Genomic DNA, 17,689 nt, shown 5'->3' with positions numbered 1-17,689 from the left:
CTTGATTTCTACGCACCCTCTATTTATCCTACTAACAGCCACGTCTGGTCTCTCGGCGATTGTATCCAGAGTTGACCTCATCCGTACTTGAAAGCCGCCGACCTTGCCTTCCACCCTCTCACTCCCGAATCCAGGCGGATGCCATGCGAGGCAGGAACCCACCCTCCTGACTCTACTCTTCAAAAACGAGCATAGCATCTCGCGCCTGCAGTACTCTTCACAATGTCCTTCCTCCGTAAGACGTCCGACGCTTACGCCCTCTCCTCCGTGTTCCCGACATATCTACTTCAGTCCGTACCCTTCCGGCGCAAATCGCGACAGTCAAGTACCGACAGCAACAGCTCCGTCGAATCCTATACATCAAACACTACCTGCACATCCTCTTCTTCGAACCCCTTCACAAGATGTCCAACACCCACCCCAATCCCCGCTTCAGCATCCTCCGTCATCATCCCACCCGAGGACAAATTCCTCAACGGTCACAGCTCGCATATCCAATGCGCAAAGTGCTCTACAGACCTATGCCTCACATCCCAGATCATCAGCAAGGGCTTCACAGGCCGGCACGGACGAGCATATCTCGTCCAGGGAACGACCAGCCATATCCAAACCACAGCCCCAGCCCTGCCGAACACATACCAGAACAAATCCATTCCACGAAACCTCGTGACAGGCCAGCACATTGTCAGTGACATCAGCTGTGCCATCTGCGGGAGCGTCCTTGGCTGGAAATACGTCGAAGCCAGCGAAGACAGTCAAAAGTACAAGGTGGGAAAGTTCATTCTCGAGACCAAACGCATCAGAACGAGTGTCTCGTGGGAGGAGGATGAAGATCCAGACTTGGGAGTGACAGCCTACGATGAGATATTGCCTCTTTCACCGCGCGATCTGAGGAAGATGGTGGACGCGCCAGGTTCCGCCAACGCTAAAGACGAACCGGAGTTCGACTCGCAGGACGAAGACGAGTGTGAGGACCTGTTTGCCGGCGTCTGGAGTCCTCAACTGGCCTCCAAGAGAAGGCAAAGAAAAGGAGAGCGCTTTGGCAAGCGTCCTCCAGGTGACCGGATCAATTTGGTTCCCTCGAGCAGCGCCGACACTTTATCATGATTTATGAGATGAGTACGACACCCATCATGGACGACGACATGTGTCCACAGTGGATGCCTCTCAAGAAGATGGCTTCTGCAATTACGATACGAATTGATACCCGCCGGCGGAAATGGAGGACGCTACCTTTGTTGCTTACCTACGATTTGCGCTTTATGGTCTTGATCATTGATTTGACGACACCCTAAGTCGGCGTTACTCGGTTTGGTGTCGGCACAATTTTATCATATGATACCCCCTAATCATGAGGATGGCGTTTTATAGTGCACCTTATGTTTGTTCAGCAATGAAATTTAATGAACGTGACAACAAATATAGAGAGTAGTGGGACATTTAAATCCATTCTCAAGCAGGCTATGAAGGACTTCAACGTGTCCAGCAGCTCGACTATTCCGTGTCGCATTGCATGCGTCCCAGAGCCATCCTTAAGTGATCGTCATGGCGTTGCAGCATGGTTCTGACATTGCTTTGCGTCCACAACAGGTCATCTCGTCCCTGTCAGACGATCCCCCAGCCCTTGGGGTTCTCGGTGGTCCTCACAATGCCTTCCGTCAATCGCAAGCACGAAGCCATCATGACTTTGCAGTATGCACGTGCTCGTGGTGATGGTGATGGTGGTGCGCCGCAGCCTTTACATTGGCACCAGCTAACCCTGCCTTCTTTCCAACCTTGCAGCATGCCTCGTGTCTTCTGAGATTATCCAGCCTAGGGAAGCGTCGCTTGCAACCCAGTCCATGAAACTTGCAGAGCATATGCTGATGTTTCGGGCGGTGCGTGGCCATGTGTCGCTTGAAGTTAGACCCTTCGCCATTCAGATACTGTCCGCAGATGTGGCAGTACATTTTATTTCCGTTGTGGCAGGATGCAACGTGCTCGTCGCGGACTTGCTTATACATGAATGACTTGGGACAGCCGGGGTATGTACATTTGAAAGGTCCTTCTGTGCCTGCCGTGGCATCGGCATTGTTGGCGGACGAAGAAGCAGACAGCAGCGGAGCAAGATGTTTCTTCGACATGTGTCCGGTGAGCGCAGCTTCGGAAGCGAATGTGGCCGACTCGCAACCTTGCCAGGCGCACTTTGTTACGCCTTTGACCTGGTGAATGGCTTTGAGGTGTTTCTTGAGATCTGTACCGGAGGCGAAGGACGCACCACAGACTGTACCGCATGGCATAATCCATTCGCAGGCGAGAGCGGTGCTAGGGGCAGAGATGGCCGATAGTAGGCCTTCTGTGTTGTCCAGAGGATTCTGAGCCGGCTGTATCGAAGGCGCTGGCTCTAGCTTCACGCTTGGTGTTGCTGCATAGTTTGTAGAGGGATGTGCATTTGGTGGAACAGGTGGTAGAGGCATCTGCTGGTGGGCCGCGGCCGGATGACACCCATACTCCAACGCAAAGGTTGGAAGAGGGAATTGTTGAGGCAGACCGGATGGTCCTGTGCAGATCTGCGCCTGTGCCATGCTGTCCCAATAGCGAGCCGGGTCTCCGAAGCACTGGTGGTGCATGGGAATATCTAGTGGAGGGGCCACGAGCTCGGGCTGCATGCTGGGCGCCTCTTGGAAGTTGAGCATTTCATTGTCGTCAAATTGAGGTTCCAGGTCGGCGATACTGTTGTCACCGAGTAGCGGAACAGAGAAGGAAAGCCCAAGGGACTTGTCTTGTTCGAACTCGGTCCAATCTATGCAATCAAAGCATGAGAAGTCGCAGTCTTCGCAAGTGTCGTTGCAGAGCGGACCATGGCTCTGGTGATCGTACTCGGCCTCAATGCAGTCCTTGCAGTTGTCGACGTCCTGGGTTGCCTGGTGGTTGTACTTCTCGTGTTCTTCCACGCAGTCGTCACAGTCATCAACGCAGTCCTCACAGTCCATAGGAGAAGGTGAGCTGTGCAGGGCCTCATTGTAGTCGCTGGTAGAATGTTGAGGGGTGAAAACAGGGTTGGATACACCATCGTCAGTCGAACAGCAGGCGAGAGCACTTGATGGCCGGGCGGGATGGACTTCGTCTTCACCACAGCAGGCAAACTTGTGCGACTCTGATAGCAGTCGTGAAGGACTCCTTGACGAGACCTGACCTCTTATCGGTGACCTGAAATTTTGAGCCCTGGTTCCTAGCCGGGTCTTTGCCGGGAAAACATCGACAGGATTGACATATGACGAGTGATGGAAGTCAGAGGCCGTGAGGCCTTGAGGGGAATTTCTGCCCATGATGGCTGGGTCTTTCAACGAAGCGATACAAGATCAAGATCCCGTGCGTGTCAAACCATATGGTTAGATGTCAATGACGGACGGGAAGGCACATTGCCGGGACTCCAGAAGGATTGTGAGATAGCGTGGGGTACGTTAGTCAAAGGAAATGAACGGGCAATCACGAATTGACAATCATGCCAAGACCAAATTATCACGCTAAACTAGGACTAGCGTAGGGTCGATTGTGTTTTAGCAGGGGGGATGCGAGCCTCGTCTTTATCTTTGCGAGTTCGAACGTGCAACAGTACAATCTCATTACTGAGCTCGACATTATTGGCGGAGGCTCTGGCAACCCATGTTATTCTCAGCAACATGACCAGAAATACTCGAGCATGTCAAAGCCCTGCTTTGCTACAGTTAGGTAGACTTGTGATAGGTCAACGTCTTTCGATGCCATGGTACAACATCTTCAATTTGGGTGTGCTGAACGAGGTATGATATATTAGTCCCCAACAGACATGGGCTGTACAGGTATGCTGCTGCAAATCAGACCGATTCTAGTCATACATATTTGTGGACACCTCAGTACATCGCGGGATACACAAACGATGCCCCACATCCAATGCTGGCGGCTACACATTGCAGCACTTTACCTCACCCAGACGACTCTTCTTGGAGCAGTGCCATGCATAACTGTCATAGATGTCTAGCCAATACGTTCTCTAAACTGCGTTTCGGCGACAGCGGTGGTTCACTGCGAATCCTTGACTTTCTTCACTTCTTCACCACCCTCTTTCTCGTGGAATTCGAGGTGCTTGCGCTTCTTCTCATCCATGTCGCCCTCCTTCATGTCCTTGTCATGCTTTACTAGCACGTTCTCGTCGTCGTCTATAAGATCGCTGTTGTTGTCGATACCCGCCCATTTGACGATGCCATCACCACGGAACTCGGCCACTCGTTGGGGGTAGAACATGTGACAAGTAGGCTTGAACGCCTGCCTTCCTTCTTTCGTATTGATTTTCTTGATCAATGGGGGAAACAGGAGGATCATGTTTCGACCTTCGTCCATGATTGGAGAACGGCAAAAAGAGCAGGAAACTTTGCAAGGGAGGTGATGGGAGGTGTCTTTATTGGTAGGATCATACCAGCCGAGGTCATGGTGACCGTGGGTGAAGTTGATGTCGGACTTGTGGAAGATAGCTGCCCATTGGAAGGGTGCCTGTATCTGTGTCAGCTACACTCATTATATGGCACAAGCCTAACTTACACCATGTAGTCTTTGACAAGTTGTGCAATGGCAGTATTTGGCAGCAAGGGGCTTGTCTCTGCTTAGTTGATACTGAACTTTACCGCAGTGACATTGTCCTTCCCATTTGACGTCAAAATCACCAGCTTTCTCCTCCTGAATGCGGTATGGTTCTCGGAACTTCCATTGATCTTCCTCTCTGTGTGTGGTATCGCCGGCCTGGTGCTGATGATCCTCCTGGTTTTTTGACATGTCTGATGAGTCTGAAGCGTGTCTTTTCTGGCAGGCGAACTTCTGGACAGGTTTGGGGTCGAGGGATGGAGGCTTGCAAGAGTGAAGTGTGCGGTACGTGGGTGTTGTGAAGCAGGTGCGAGGTCTGAAGTGTCGCGTGGATTTTAATAGTAGAGTCAGAGATTGTTTGGAATTCATGAGACGGAGCCGGAGGCGTGATGAGGAGGTGAAGCTACTAACACCGAAAAGTTGAGGGTGTTCTGAGCCGCAAGGTGAATTATGCAGTGGTCATTTTGTGGTGGTCAACAAGTCAATCAATATATGGCAGCGGATCTATTCCCCGATGATGCTGCTCCAAACGTCACATTACGATGGGCAGATCTCAAAGGAGACAGACTTCCTCAAGGGCAATTGCGTGACACGCGAGACCATGCCATGTCGGGCGGGCAATGACCCTACCATTTGGCCAACGTCAGCGTCATTGTCGCGGATGTCCAACTGCTTTCACTTCCACTTTCAATTCATGCCATTTGCTTTTTCCCCAGATCCCGATGCACTTTTCATCGGAATTCAACTTCGGCATGACATCACCATCAGCAATCGCTCTAATGCTTTCCGCCAATCACAAACCACCATCGTTGTGGTATGTTCCGTTCCCCTGTTGCATTTCCATATATGAGCACGCGAGGCGTAGATGGCTTCACTAGGTCAAACATGGCCGACGGAACTCAACGAACAAAAAGGTAATCAAAGACTCATCATTGTTAACTAGCTGGCCCTAGCGAACCCATGGGTATCGTACTACTCGCATTCCGCAAATGGGCCCTCGAGCCTCTGAACAGGCTTTGCCATATGAAAGCCTCACTCAGAAGGAGTTCAATGTCCTTCTCAGTCCACTCACGCGTAGGCAGCGCTTGTAGAAACATCAATATCTCTTGGAAATTCATCTTCAGCAATTGTTCCGACCATTTGACCAGGAATGCTGCGCACACATAGAGGTGAAATTGCGAGAAACCATTCTCTTCCGCCTAGTCGCTTTGTTAGTATCTGTAGTGTGACACTTCAAACAACAGAAGCTCACCATATATGTGTCCCACATCCGAATAACGTTCTTGATACTCAGCTCACGCATGAGCAAACAATTCATCCACCGGAAACTGAACTGCATATATTCAACCTGCTCATTCTCGAAATGTTTGGCCAGGCCGGCATCGATCCTGGTGGTAAGGTCTCGTAAAGCTGCAACTTGCCGGTGTATTCCCGGTTGAGCAACAATATAATTGTCTTGTATACCGTCCAGTAGTTTCGTAAGACACCAAAAAGTGTCAGCTTCGACAGCATCAATGACTGGTCTTGGAAGTTGACCTGGGTCCATGCCGCTCTCAATATTCAGATCCGTGATGTATGTTCCGAGGAAAACTTGCCAAAACGGGGTAGCCAGGTCGTTAATACCTTGAACGTACCCACTGGCTGGATGTCGGATGGCCCATACGTACAATATACGCTCAAGGGATCGTTGCGTAGCTTCATAGCCATAGAGAGGTATATGAGGATTGGTCCTGGGCACATCGATACTGATTTGGTGCCACACCGCCTCATCCAGACCACGACCGCGACCTGTAGTGACAGGCGGCTGCGATGCCAGCCCAGCCAAGCCCGTGCTTGATTCTTCGCGGTTGGCCATGGTACCAGAATTGAACGCTTGCCGGACTGCATCGAGATATTCTTTCCGCTTACGTTCGAGGGTCGCCACTCGCCGCTCACTGTTGGTAGGCAAGTGTCCCAGTAAGATCTGCCACGTTATGGCACGAACTTCCTCAGGGATCCCTGACCACGCTGCAGCTCGCAAATCTTGCAGAGAGACCGAGCTGGCTTGCAGTATCCTTTTGAACTTGTTGATACGTGAAATCCGCGTACTATGAGCCTCCGCTTCTTTTGGCGTTGCATTATTCGACAGGACGGGATGATTGATGAGGTGTAGTGAGTTGGCTGGATCTCTCAGGATGTCTTTGTACTGGGGCCTTAAGATCTTGCCATCCCCCTTTTTTGCGCTTGGGTATGCCAATGGATTCCGCTCTTCGGCAATATCAAAACTGTTCGAGCGGTCCAATGGTGGTATTGGTGATGGCGCTAACCTGGCAGGATTCGATTTGGTTTGAGTAAGGCTGGGATATGTAACTCCCTGTGCTTTTGTTTTTCTGTTTTTTACGCTCCGTTTCCGACGCATGCTGGTTATGCTAGGGAGACCAAACTCGTCTTCATCGTCCTCGTAGACGAGGTCATCGTCGTCTTCGTCAATGTCTCCACCACCCACAACGTCCCAACTCTCACCTAAGACTGAAGAGTTGTACCCACTGTACGGCTTGCGTCCGGGGGAGTTTGAGCCACGTCTGTCTCCAGGAGGTGTTTGCGAAGGGCGTGCTGACGAGGACGGGGGTGTTCTAGGCCTCGAACCCGGTCCGAGGGATCTAAGACTGTTAGCCTGATCACACGATCCCCGTCATAGCCCGACAGATGCGCCTCACAATGAATCGAACTTGAGCATGTCAGCGTGCGAATATGATGCACCGATCACTTTGGTCGACTTTCCCGAGCCTTGTCGGGACGAGGACCGGCTTCGCCAAAAGGGCGAGGACGGTCGCCTTTGTTTTGTTAGCATAGTGCACATGCTGGGATTCGTCCCAGACGGTAGGCGGTTCATACTCTGATCTGTCTGCAACCCAAGCAATAGTCAGCAGAATGTCGCCAGCAAGAGTATTCGAACACATTCACGGGTCATGGACACGAACCGACCTGAACCATCTCCTGCCAACGTCAGTTCATGGGTGCGACGGATGTGGACTGTAGGTTGTTTACCTGCTGTCCTGGCTTCTTCCCAGCCATGGTGAGGGGATACTTCGAGGCCTAAGCCACGGAAGATCACACTATCGTGCCTTCCTTCTTATTCCCTTTGCATGCAGCGGCGAGAACATGCTTGTAGATCCTAATGCGTAACTTGCATGATTCCTCCAGCATGCGGTTATTGAAACGCCGACATGGGAGGCGCTCGGTCGGTGCACCAGTCAACTTTAACCACTAGTACCTAAGCCTAGGTGCAGTAAGGCGGGCAAATGAAAGTAGCCTCGCCAAGCCTGCGCCAAACGCTTTCTCCCTCGTTCCTGGCTCTGACCTCGAAACACTCGGGCGGCCGAACGACTTTGTCGTTCTCTGTTGCAGCACCACCTTTACTCTGCTTCACTTCACACTTCGCATCACCTTTACTTTTGTTTATGCCGACCTGCCCTTACTTTATTGTTCTCCTCTACTTCCCATTGACCGAACCGCCTTCTTCATCACTAACCATTTGATACGACCCCAGATCTTCTAGGCGTCACGTCCTGGACATAGTCTGACAGTGTTCGTCAAGGACACTGCCCTATTCTCTCCTTTCAGTGATTCATCAAGATGACAGAACCAGACGAAGTTGAGGAAGATCTCTTCGCCGATCTGTGAGTGAGACCGTTCCCACCAGCCATATATTTGGATCGAAGACAACTTCTTTGTCCGCTCAGTGCTAATGTTCTGACAGCTACAACGGCGATGAGAATGCTGCGCCCGGCAATGTTGCTGCCCCAGTCGCAACCGAGCCTGAGCCGATGGACATGCCCCTCCAATCCAACGACGGTCCGGGCTATGGAGAAGAGCCAGAGATTGCCTATGATTCAACATCGTTCGATATTGAACCCACTGGTCCCGAGGCTTCATCCAATGACGTGCGAATGCATCAACAAGACCACTACAAGCAAGAGGAGCCGCGAGGACAGCGTTATAATGTTACAATGAAAGAGGACGGGTAAGTGAAGTTTTCTCGCGCGTATTGGCTTTTTTTCCACACTCCGAGATCCTTCCAGGCAGGGGTCCCTGGGAAGTGCAGATGCAGCTTCCCAGAAGAGGAGGATCTGGTGAATGTTGTAAAGATGTTTCGAAGGCAGACCCGCGGCGTCACACATTAGTGTACCCTCAAAACATCACACCGCAACAGCGAAGTCTTGCAATGGGTGGGTGAAAAGCGAGGTTCGCCTGTGAAGACCACTGTCCTTCGATTATGCCTGTGGATCGGTTGCTATTGAAAGGGTCGATGTTCTAAGGCAGTGGGTGCCCGGGCAAACGATTTGCAAATGATCGGAATGGTACTTGTCCGTTGTGGAAAAGTTCTATACAACACGAGAAGGCTTCTCTCAGCAAGAGCAGTACGAGGATTGCCGTTGTGTCATGGGGGCGCTGATGTGCGTCACGTCATTCGTCGCAAGAGATGAGCAGGATTTCCGCCCCAGAACAACCAGTCAAATTGATCAAGAGATGAGCGGCGCCATCAGATATTGAGCCTAGCATCAGCCATAGCTGCTTCTCGCACTCAACTAGCCGGGACGAGTTGCAAACCGAGAGCAGGTCATACAGCCGGAAGAACTGCTGGGGATTCTACCATACAACAAGATACTTTATCAAGCAGAGCAGAGTAACAAAATCAAAGTCAGGCAGGAGATAGATGCTATGAGTGTCTCTGAATCTCAGACAAGCCAACAAAGAATTGTTCTCTGTGCGCTAGTCCAGATCTCAAGATCGATTGCTCGCACAAGGACTTACCAGCCACCACCTGGAGGGCTGTGATGCTATGCGACGTATACGAAGATTCGAGACGACACACAAATCCGCAGTTTCTATGTCTACAGAAACTCAAGTCGGCGGATATAGTCTAGCAAGAGCCTGCGGCGATGGTTATGTCCAGTCATATGGGAATTGTTGGCTATCGGAATGCTGGGAATGTTCCCGTACAGGGCCCATTCTTGGCCTATAGACCCACGTCTGCCTAACTCACATATGGGCTTTCTCAATCTATCTGCAGCCATAACATTGCATTCGACCACGGACGACCTCACAATGAATGACCATAGCTGCATGATCCAGCAGCCTGTGTCGAGCATGCTGTCGTCCACTCCTGCCGGCGGCTCAAAACGACTCATTAACATGTATTTTGGACAGCCTGCATACTATGGGGACTTGAATCATGGGCAATGCTGCATCTTGCCTCTGTGTTTGCTACTTCAACTGCCTTGCTTCTATGCTAGTTATCACCCTCTTGGTTTTATAGCTGACATAGCCATTGCTACAGAAAAATGTTCATTGGTGGACTCAATTGGGAGACAACTGATCGTAAGCATACACCCCCCGACAGCAACAGCCCAACATCATCGCATCTCTATCACCAGCCACACGCAAGCAAAAGCTGACCCCTTTAGAATCGCTTAACGACTATTTCTCGCAATTCGGCGAAGTTCAAGAATGTACCGTAATGAGAGACAGCGCTACCGGCCGCTCACGAGGCTTCGGCTTTTTGACGTTCAAGGATCCGAAGACAGTCAATACGGTTATGGTGAAGGAGCATTTCCTAGATGGCAAGATTGTAAGGCCCACCCAATTTGACGTATCCCCGGATAGCCAGCGGCGGCTTGGTTCCCTTTCTCAGAGCTACGTTAGCACTTCTACCCCGGACAAAAGCTGACTCTATGGTTCCCAGATTGATCCCAAACGTGCTATTCCCCGAGACGAACAAGAAAAGACGGCCAAAATCTTCGTGGGCGGAGTGAGCCAAGAAGCGAGCGAGGACGACTTCGAAGGCTTCTTCGCCCAGTTTGGTAGAGTCGTCGATGCCACATTGATGATGGACAAAGATACCGGTAGGCCACGTGGCTTCGGCTTTGTTACGTTCGACAGCGACGCGGCGGTGGAGAAGTGCTTGATGTATCAACCCTTGGAGATCTTGGGCAAGCAAATCGAAGTCAAGCGGGCACAACCCCGCGGCAAGATGGGCGAGGAGGACGACTTTTCTCGGCGTGGTGGAAGAGGAAAGTTTGGTCGAGATGACCGCTTCGGCATCGACAACAACCAAGCTGCACCTGCTGCTCCCAGTCAAGGTGGCAATATGATGGCAGGAAACAACAACGGCATGACACCACAAATGATGGCACAGTACTGGCAACGCATGCAACAGTACTTTGCGATGATGCAGCAACAGATGATGGGGAACATGATGGGAGGTATGGGCAACATGGGTCAGATGGGTATGGGCCAGATGACGCCGCAAATGATGATGCAAATGCAGCAGATGCAGAAGATGCAGGGAGGCGGTAGTCCAAATCCGCAAAGTCCTGGTAACATGGGCAACATGCAAGGCATGAATCCTCAGATGATGCAACAAATGATGCAGATGCAGCAGCAAGGTGGAATGAACCCAATGATGGGAGGAGGCAATCGTCCACCTATGGGACCGGCAGCGATGGGAGGAAGCGGCGGCGGCACTCGACCTGGCTTCTCTCCACAAGATCAACTCGCCTTCGAGCAACAGAAGTACGAACAGCAAGCTCGTCGACAGGGCAATTTTCCCCAGGGGCCAAAGGGACAACAAGGCTTCCAGAACCAAGGTGGTCCACAGTCCTGGGAGGGTATGTACGACGATGTCCCACAGCCTGATGGCGGACGAGGATCTGCTGGGCCGGTCCGACAACACACACCAAAACCCCCCAAGGGTCCCAGCGGTGGTACACCCCAACCGAGTGCAGCTCCTGCAAACGCGCCCACTGGTCCCAAGAACGCGGGCAGGGGAGGTGGGAACTTCAACTTTCGCGGCAGAGGTGGTGGTCGATTTCATCCGTATGGGAGGTGATGTTACCTCACCACATCTATTGTCTTCATGCCTTCGTCCGTGGTCGACACTGTGGCAGTGCTGGCCCTAGGATGACGCCCAAGCTGGGATCTGCATGCATAGATTGATGATTCTGGTTGCTCCATGGAAAAAGTTTAGTATTGCGAGCTGAGAGCTGGAGCTGGAATTTCCGGGATTAATGAGCTGAGGCGGGAGAGACAGTTCCCTGCTTTTCCGCGTACTTGAGAGCCCTGCCGTGAGACGGAATGGGTTTCAGAGCTTTGTACCATAGCATGGCTGGCGTGCCTGCGTCCAAAATACAGTATCAAGCAGTAAATCACTACTTTCATGACTTTGGAAATTGTAAGACACACGTGAAAATGTTTGTACAACCGTGCCGGGGCCGGGGCCGTCAAGCTGGGTTGAGGTTGCATCGATAGGGCAATGATCCTCACCGGATCTATACGAGAAAGGTATATTGAGGGCTTAGTGTCTGGGCGTCGCTTTACGTACGTAGACCGGACGAACTTCGCAGCGAACATATGGAAAGCATGACAGGCAGCAGCGTTTCCTATGCTTTATGGGAGGCCCGGTGGGTCCGGGGAGGAGATATGCATGTATGAGTGATTTTGCAAGGCCTTAGCATAGTATGTCCCGGGAGCTGGCCTGCATTATACAAGAAGGATGCTGTACAGCTTGACGAAGAGCTGTATACGCATGGTGTATCATTTCCAAGCACCACCACCTTGAAGGGCAGTTGCCAACACTACGACCACGAACGATTGCTGATACTGCGCCCATACTGGGCATCAAAGCCATGGTGTCATTCAATCCAAGCAAAGACATACCATCCCTCCAAGGCAAGGTGATTCTCATAACGGGCGGCAACATTGGCCTGGGACGACAATGCGTCTTGGAAATCTCGCGACACCAGCCCGCCCAGGTCTGGCTGGCGGCACGGAACCTGGACAAGGGCCGAGCGACGGCCGACGAGATCAAGCAGCAAGTCCCTGGGGCTCCGATCAAACTTCTCGAACTGGACTTGACGTCGTTTGAGTCGGTCAAGAAGGCGGCGAAGACTTTTGAATCGGAGTCTGACCGTCTGGATATCCTGATGTGCAATGCAGGAATCATGGCTGCTCCACCAGGGTCCACGAAGGAGGGCTATGAGATTCATTTTGGCACGAACCATATGGGTCATGCGCTCTTGACGAGGCTTTTACTGCCGATGCTGGAGAAGACAGCTGCGCGCAGCGATGCCGATGTGCGAGTGGTCTCGATGTCGTCGTATGGGCATAGATCCGCTCCGCCGGAGGGGATTGTGTTTGGCTCGCTCAAGACGCCGGCCGAGACGATGGGCTCGCTAGAGCGATATGGCCAGAGCAAGTTGGCGAATGTCCTCTGGGCCAGGGAGCTGGCCAGGCGTTATCCTCAGTTCACGGTGGCCGCGGTACATCCGGGGGTGGTGAATACGAACCTTCTTTCGGGTGCAACAGATGCACCATTCTGGGCCAGGATGTTGTTCGGTTCGATGAAAACATTGGGAGTCATAGCATCGGCCGAGACAGGAGTCAAGAATCAGCTTTGGGCAGCGGTTGCGGGTGATGTTCAGAGCGGACAGTATTATGAGCCTGTGGGTGTTGCAGGGAAAGGGAGCCCAAAGACCACAGATGATGACCTTGCGAAGAGGTTATGGGAGTGGACTGAAAAGGAGTTGGATGGGTATGTTGAGTGAAAACGCGAGTGTATGACGAGAGACCTCCTGTTTGCGTATGCTGATGGTATTCAAAGGGCTCCCTTCATGATCCGATGGAACTGTTGGTCCTTTCCGTGCTGACTGATGTGTTGCATGATGTATATCGATGATATAGTGACATGGAAGTAATCGTCGCAACTTACATTATCCTTAAGCTCCATACGTGTGTATCTCTAAGAAGCAGTGCCTTGATCAGTAGAGACATAAGTGCCTACCTCTATCTTCTGCGTTAGATCCCTTCAAGCAATGCCACAGTCATCGGACAACAAGGTGAGCTCATAATACTATGTCGTGAAATTGCTCTTCGCGTCTGTGCAATGTCGACGCGCCTTTGAGGTGTTATGATAGAAAGTGAGCATGAGGCTGTGTTGGAATATGTGGCTACTCAAGACTGTTATTAATAGGTGACGCGGAAAGCTAACAGATTAGCGGCTCGGGTCTGGCGGGGGATCTGTGCTCCAGGCGCTTTGGACCATTTGCGGGCAACATTCTCAACCCCTTTGGAATACTCGACGTGCTCGTCTTATTTCAACATCTATAAGGCGCCCTATATCGGGGGAACGCGTCAATCCTACTGCAGGTACAGAGATGTCCGAAAGCCAAACAGTAAGTTCGTGTACCTGACGGCAACAGAAGGATTTCGGTGCAGGGCATGTCAAGCCCAATAACGAACACCCCCGAGGTACCCACTAACTTAGACTTGCGGGCGTGTCCCACTGACTCCATGACTGGCAACTGCGCCTCGAATGCCACACGCCAAAGTTCACTGATGTCCTCAAGACTTTGAAGTGCACAAACCTCTTTCTTTGGGTGCACATGTCAGTCGCTTCGAAGCGCATCCAGCGTCCAAGACCTACTAGGGCGAAGGATGAGGGTTTGTATCTTTCTCACTGACCTCGCTTACATGAGGAACACAATCACGTTGAGCACCTTACACTTGCGCAGTTTCAACCGGTGTCGCTGAAACACACAGTGAGTGCTGACGACTCATGGTAAACATGGCCTACGAAAAAAACTCTTTCAGGGTGCCATCGACGTCTAAAAACAAACCAAGCCACCACCAACGTGACTTGAAGCTTCCCCATGCGAGTCCTCCCGACCGCTGGAGACTCTCAATGACCCCTGACAGGCCCCGAAGAGCTAAAGATCGAGAACCGAGAATCACGATAGCCACTCATCTCCAGCCATCGCCATCCCTGAGCACGCCACGAGCCCACCCGCGAGGGCCTTGCCCATGCCCGCCGGCCAGCTCCACCACGATTAACGTGTCAGCGCGCTGGAAAATGCATACGATGTGAAACGGCGTCGACAAATGTGGAAACCCCATGCTTTTTGAACATGCGCCGATGAGCCAACATGTTTTGCCTCGTATTATCTGCATGAGACACCCCAGCTGAAAAGCAAGACTTCTTTCCTTCTTTGCATATCAGTCTTTATCACTCACAGTCGTTGTTACACTACACTCGCCTTTTCTCACATTCGCTCTTGACCATTTTTCCTGTCACTCGTTCGACTCCTTATCGACTTCTTATCGAGTCCTTACTGATTCAGGAGACCCAACTTCGCGCATTTTCACCCTTATCTATTCAACGAACCCGGCCAGCGAACGGTCGATATCAGTGAGACTACAACAGAAGTCCGGTCTGGACGGAAGATCGCCTTTTTGGGCTGAAGACTAATTCTTGGGGTTTTTTTGTTGGATATATCAAAAAGTGTACAAAAATGTGGAGGACATCAGTGATAGGCCTGACCTGTCTAGGCCTGCTTCCATCTGTGCTGGGAACGGATATATTGAGCACCAGTGGAGTGTCCGACTGCGCGAATGGAACATCTTCGATCACAATCAACAATGTCAGCATCTCCTTCGATCGATCATCCGACAACATAACCTTCGATGCTTCCGGCACCAGTACCCAAGACCAATATGTCACGGCAGATCTGGTCATCACAGCATACGGAGTACAAGCGTATCAGAAGTCCTTTGATCCTTGTTCTTCCTCGACCTACGTTTCCCAACTCTGTCCTGGTAAGTTGCGCACTCTCCCCAAACTCTGATCCGGTATGCTGATCTTCCTTCAGTGCCCGCAGGCAACTTTTCGGCAAGCGGCACCCAACAAATCCCATCATCGTACGCGACTCTCATCCCTTCAATCGCGTACTCGCTTCCCGACCTGGATGGTACCGCTCAATTGACGCTCAAGAATAAAGGCGGACAAACAATCGCCTGTGTAGAAGCCGGTGTTACCAATGGTAAGACTGTGTCGTTACCGGCCGTCTCGTACGTTGCGGCCGTGATAGCAGCGGGGGCTGCAGCAGTCTCACTCCTAGGCGCTGCTGCGGCAGGTGCGCATCCGGGCTCGTCCACCTCGAGTCCTGGCTTCTTTGAAGTCATGTGGTGGTTTCAGGGATTGGCCATGAACGGCATGCATTCGGTTCCATATCCCACCATCTACCGAAGTTTCGCGAAGAACTTTGCTTTCAGTACCGGTATTATCAACTGGGCTGGGTTGCAGAACTCGATCGACACTTTCAGACAACATACTGGAGGCAACTTGACGGACGACAACTACGAATACCTCAGAAACACCACTCTGGTCTTTTCTGATGGCTCTACTTCCAAAACGACGACCTCGATCGCCAAACGAGCTCTTTCTCTACTCCTCAGAGACGTGACTACCTCTGTCAACAGTACGACCTCCAGCTCAACCTCCACCACAGGGTCCACGAGCACGTCGCATCTCGTGCAGGGTATTGAGGCATACGTCGAACAGCTCACCGTTCCACAAGCCAACACGTTCATGACGATCTTGTTGATCTTTGCAATCTTGATTGCTGTCATAGTCGTCGGCATTCTGTTGTTTAAGGTCGTCCTTGAGGCTTGGTCGCTGTTTGGCACGTTTCCAAAGTCCTTGACCACATTCCGCAAAGAGTATTGGCGGGTTCTGGCCCAGACGATTACTGCTCTTATTCTTCTTCTCTATGGAGTCTGGACGCTATACTGCATCTTCCAGTTCACCCATGGCGATTCGTGGGCTGCGAAACTCCTTGCCGGATTAACTTTGGGCACCTTTACTCTTCTCCTCGCATTTTATATCTGGAAGATCTGGAGCATTGTTCACAAGCTAAAAAAGCTGGAGGGCAACGCTGACGCTTTGTACGAGAAGAAGGAGATATGGAAGAAGTACAAGCTTTTTTACGAAAACTACAAGCGAGGCTATTGGTGGCTCTTCGTCCCTGCCATTATCTACATGTTCGCCAAAGGATGCGTACTGGCAGCGGGTGATGGCCACGGTATGTTTCAGACCGTTGGGCAACTAGCCATCGAGGCTTTGATGCTCATCGTGCTACTTTGGAGCCGCCCGTACAACCGCAAGTCCGGAAACTGGATCAACATCATCATCCAGATTGTTCGCGTCATCTCGGTTGTGTGCATCTTGGTCTTTGTGGAAGAGCTTGGAATTGCGCAGACGACAAAGACAATTACCGGTGTGGTCTTGATCGCGGTTCAGTCCGGTCTGACAGTCATACTGGCCTTGTTGATCGCTGTCAACAGCATCATCACCTGCTGCAAAGAGAACCCACATCGCAAACGTCGCAAGGCTGCGGAGAAGCACCTGTCTCAAGATATCGAAGGCGATGCTTTCTTGATGGAGCCAAACCCTTATACCTCATCGCCATTTGGTCCTTCCAAGAAGAAAACCGACCCTGCACAAGGCTATGAGCCAGTGCGTGCCGATGCTTACTCACGCTTCGGGCCTCGACGAGAAGACAGTGAAGAGAACCTTGTCAAGGGTGCCGCGGGTATGGGCTATTCTGGGTATCGAAGCGTGAGTCATGGCAGGTCTGAGACTGATGGAAGCCCCCCTCCTTTTTCACGCGAACCCAAACTGCCTGATCTGGCTTTCGAGCAGTATCGGCATAAATAGGTACATGATGTATGACTGGGATACTTTGTACTTTTTAGACAGCAAGCGCCTTTGTGGGTATTGGAGACAGGAGGTCTTTGTCATTTATATCTCGAGCAGTCTAGCTTCTAGAGGTGATTTAATGCGTTTCGGCAGCATAGCGTATGGTGTAAAGGGGACAGATATGATCAGGAAATAACTGCATCCATCAAGCAGATTCCGTCCCAAGTGTTTAATCTCCTCAGGCTATGATGGATTGTTTCCAGAGTAGGCGCGACGTCCTCATGTGTGATGCGGAAACCGCGCGGCCGTTTGCTAAGAATGCTAAGCTAGGTATCAGACACCACTGACAGCTGAAGTCGCCAAGAGCTTCAAACGGTCTGACGCCTTGGCACTAGATACATTTCTCTCGGTTTCGTGCCGTAGTAGGAGAGCTAACGGGGACGACAGCTTTGGAACCACACTATCAATGTCTACCATCCACTTTGTACCAGATCTACCCACGTTGGCCACTCCCCTCTCATCTCAAGTTGAAGTTGGAGACACCAGAGCGCAAGCTCTCCAGCGGTTTCCGACATGAGC

At 51.5% G+C, this 17,689-nt stretch overlaps 8 protein-coding genes across 8 annotated transcripts; 5 read left to right on the top strand and 3 right to left on the bottom strand.

Moving 5' to 3' along the window:
• Positions 1–56: 56 nt before the first annotated feature.
• Positions 57–1,393, top strand: EDD37DRAFT_325499 (peptidylprolyl isomerase). Its single transcript, XM_062811502.1, has one exon. It carries the CDS (start codon positions 223–225, stop codon positions 1,105–1,107), a length of 885 nt encoding a protein of 294 aa, XP_062671875.1. The 5' UTR covers positions 57–222; the 3' UTR covers positions 1,108–1,393.
• EDD37DRAFT_325498 (uncharacterized protein) lies at positions 1,394–3,439 on the bottom strand. Its single transcript, XM_062811501.1, has one exon. It carries the CDS (start codon positions 3,306–3,308, stop codon positions 1,680–1,682), a length of 1,629 nt encoding a protein of 542 aa, XP_062671874.1. The 5' UTR covers positions 3,309–3,439; the 3' UTR covers positions 1,394–1,679.
• A 146-nt stretch (positions 3,440–3,585) lies between these two features.
• On the bottom strand, positions 3,586–5,289 carry EDD37DRAFT_626037 (Mss4-like protein). The gene is made up of 2 exons (XM_062816279.1): positions 4,558–5,289; positions 3,586–4,509 (listed from the first exon to the last, which is right to left on the bottom strand). Exons 1-2 carry the CDS (start codon positions 4,963–4,965, stop codon positions 4,042–4,044), a joined length of 876 nt encoding a protein of 291 aa, XP_062671873.1. The 5' UTR covers positions 4,966–5,289; the 3' UTR covers positions 3,586–4,041.
• A 220-nt stretch (positions 5,290–5,509) lies between these two features.
• EDD37DRAFT_626034 (rab-GTPase-TBC domain-containing protein) lies at positions 5,510–7,835 on the bottom strand. Its single transcript, XM_062816278.1, has 6 exons — positions 7,624–7,835; positions 7,557–7,572; positions 7,471–7,480; positions 7,293–7,409; positions 5,849–7,235; positions 5,510–5,795 (listed from the first exon to the last, which is right to left on the bottom strand). The coding sequence occupies exons 1-6, from the start codon at positions 7,648–7,650 to the stop codon at positions 5,532–5,534; spliced, it is 1,821 nt and encodes a 606-aa protein (XP_062671872.1). The 5' UTR covers positions 7,651–7,835; the 3' UTR covers positions 5,510–5,531.
• Positions 7,836–8,211: 376 nt separating this feature from the next.
• Positions 8,212–8,712, top strand: EDD37DRAFT_607565 (uncharacterized protein; the record flags this gene model as incomplete). Its single annotated transcript, XM_062814979.1, has 3 exons — positions 8,212–8,255; positions 8,336–8,599; positions 8,658–8,712. 3 exons carry the CDS (start codon positions 8,212–8,214, stop codon positions 8,710–8,712), a joined length of 363 nt encoding a protein of 120 aa, XP_062671871.1.
• Positions 8,713–9,761: 1,049 nt separating this feature from the next.
• On the top strand, positions 9,762–11,534 carry EDD37DRAFT_325210 (uncharacterized protein). Its single transcript, XM_062811500.1, has 3 exons — positions 9,762–9,957; positions 10,044–10,207; positions 10,322–11,534. Exons 1-3 carry the CDS (start codon positions 9,921–9,923, stop codon positions 11,465–11,467), a joined length of 1,347 nt encoding a protein of 448 aa, XP_062671870.1. The 5' UTR covers positions 9,762–9,920; the 3' UTR covers positions 11,468–11,534.
• Positions 11,535–12,263: 729 nt separating this feature from the next.
• Positions 12,264–13,181, top strand: EDD37DRAFT_648431 (uncharacterized protein; the record flags this gene model as incomplete). The annotated part of the gene is made up of 1 exon (XM_062818011.1): positions 12,264–13,181. One exon carries the CDS (start codon positions 12,264–12,266, stop codon positions 13,179–13,181), a length of 918 nt encoding a protein of 305 aa, XP_062671869.1.
• Positions 13,182–14,924: 1,743 nt separating this feature from the next.
• Positions 14,925–17,128, top strand: EDD37DRAFT_561474 (uncharacterized protein; the record flags this gene model as incomplete). The annotated part of the gene is made up of 2 exons (XM_062813882.1): positions 14,925–15,228; positions 15,282–17,128. The coding sequence occupies 2 exons, from the start codon at positions 14,925–14,927 to the stop codon at positions 17,126–17,128; spliced, it is 2,151 nt and encodes a 716-aa protein (XP_062671868.1).
• Positions 17,129–17,689: the final 561 nt, after the last annotated feature.

This window comes from Exophiala viscosa (assembly GCF_022695815.1).
Source record: "Exophiala viscosa unplaced genomic scaffold EDD37scaffold_3, whole genome shotgun sequence".
Taxonomy (NCBI): Eukaryota; Fungi; Ascomycota; class Eurotiomycetes; order Chaetothyriales; family Herpotrichiellaceae; genus Exophiala; species Exophiala viscosa.
The sequence above is the reverse complement of the archived record's forward strand: the minus strand, read 5'-3'. Positions and strand labels throughout refer to the sequence as shown.

What these genes read in the sequence shown, in the direction of transcription:
- EDD37DRAFT_325498 (XM_062811501.1), bottom strand. Translation starts at nt 3,308, where the DNA reads ATGGGCAGAAATTCCCCTCAAGGCCTCACGGCCTCTGACTTCCATCAC.
- EDD37DRAFT_325499 (XM_062811502.1), top strand. Translation starts at nt 223, where the DNA reads ATGTCCTTCCTCCGTAAGACGTCCGACGCTTACGCCCTCTCCTCCGTG.
- EDD37DRAFT_626037 (XM_062816279.1), bottom strand. Translation starts at nt 4,965, where the DNA reads ATGAATTCCAAACAATCTCTGACTCTACTATTAAAATCCACGCGACAC. An exon ending in CTTGTCAAAGACTACATGGT is followed by an intron (nt 4,510 to 4,557) that starts GTAAGTTAGGCT and finishes ACACAGATACAG; the next exon opens with GCACCCTTCCAATGGGCAGC.
- EDD37DRAFT_325210 (XM_062811500.1), top strand. Translation starts at nt 9,921, where the DNA reads ATGTTCATTGGTGGACTCAATTGGGAGACAACTGATC. An exon ending in CAATTGGGAGACAACTGATC is followed by an intron (nt 9,958 to 10,043) that starts GTAAGCATACAC and finishes TGACCCCTTTAG; the next exon opens with AATCGCTTAACGACTATTTC. An exon ending in ATTTCCTAGATGGCAAGATT is followed by an intron (nt 10,208 to 10,321) that starts GTAAGGCCCACC and finishes TATGGTTCCCAG; the next exon opens with ATTGATCCCAAACGTGCTAT.
- EDD37DRAFT_626034 (XM_062816278.1), bottom strand. Translation starts at nt 7,650, where the DNA reads ATGGCTGGGAAGAAGCCAGGACAGCAG. An exon ending in ATGCTCAAGTTCGATTCATT is followed by an intron (nt 7,236 to 7,292) that starts GTGAGGCGCATC and finishes TAACAGTCTTAG; the next exon opens with ATCCCTCGGACCGGGTTCGA. An exon ending in GGATGTGGGACACATATATG is followed by an intron (nt 5,796 to 5,848) that starts GTGAGCTTCTGT and finishes CAAAGCGACTAG; the next exon opens with GCGGAAGAGAATGGTTTCTC.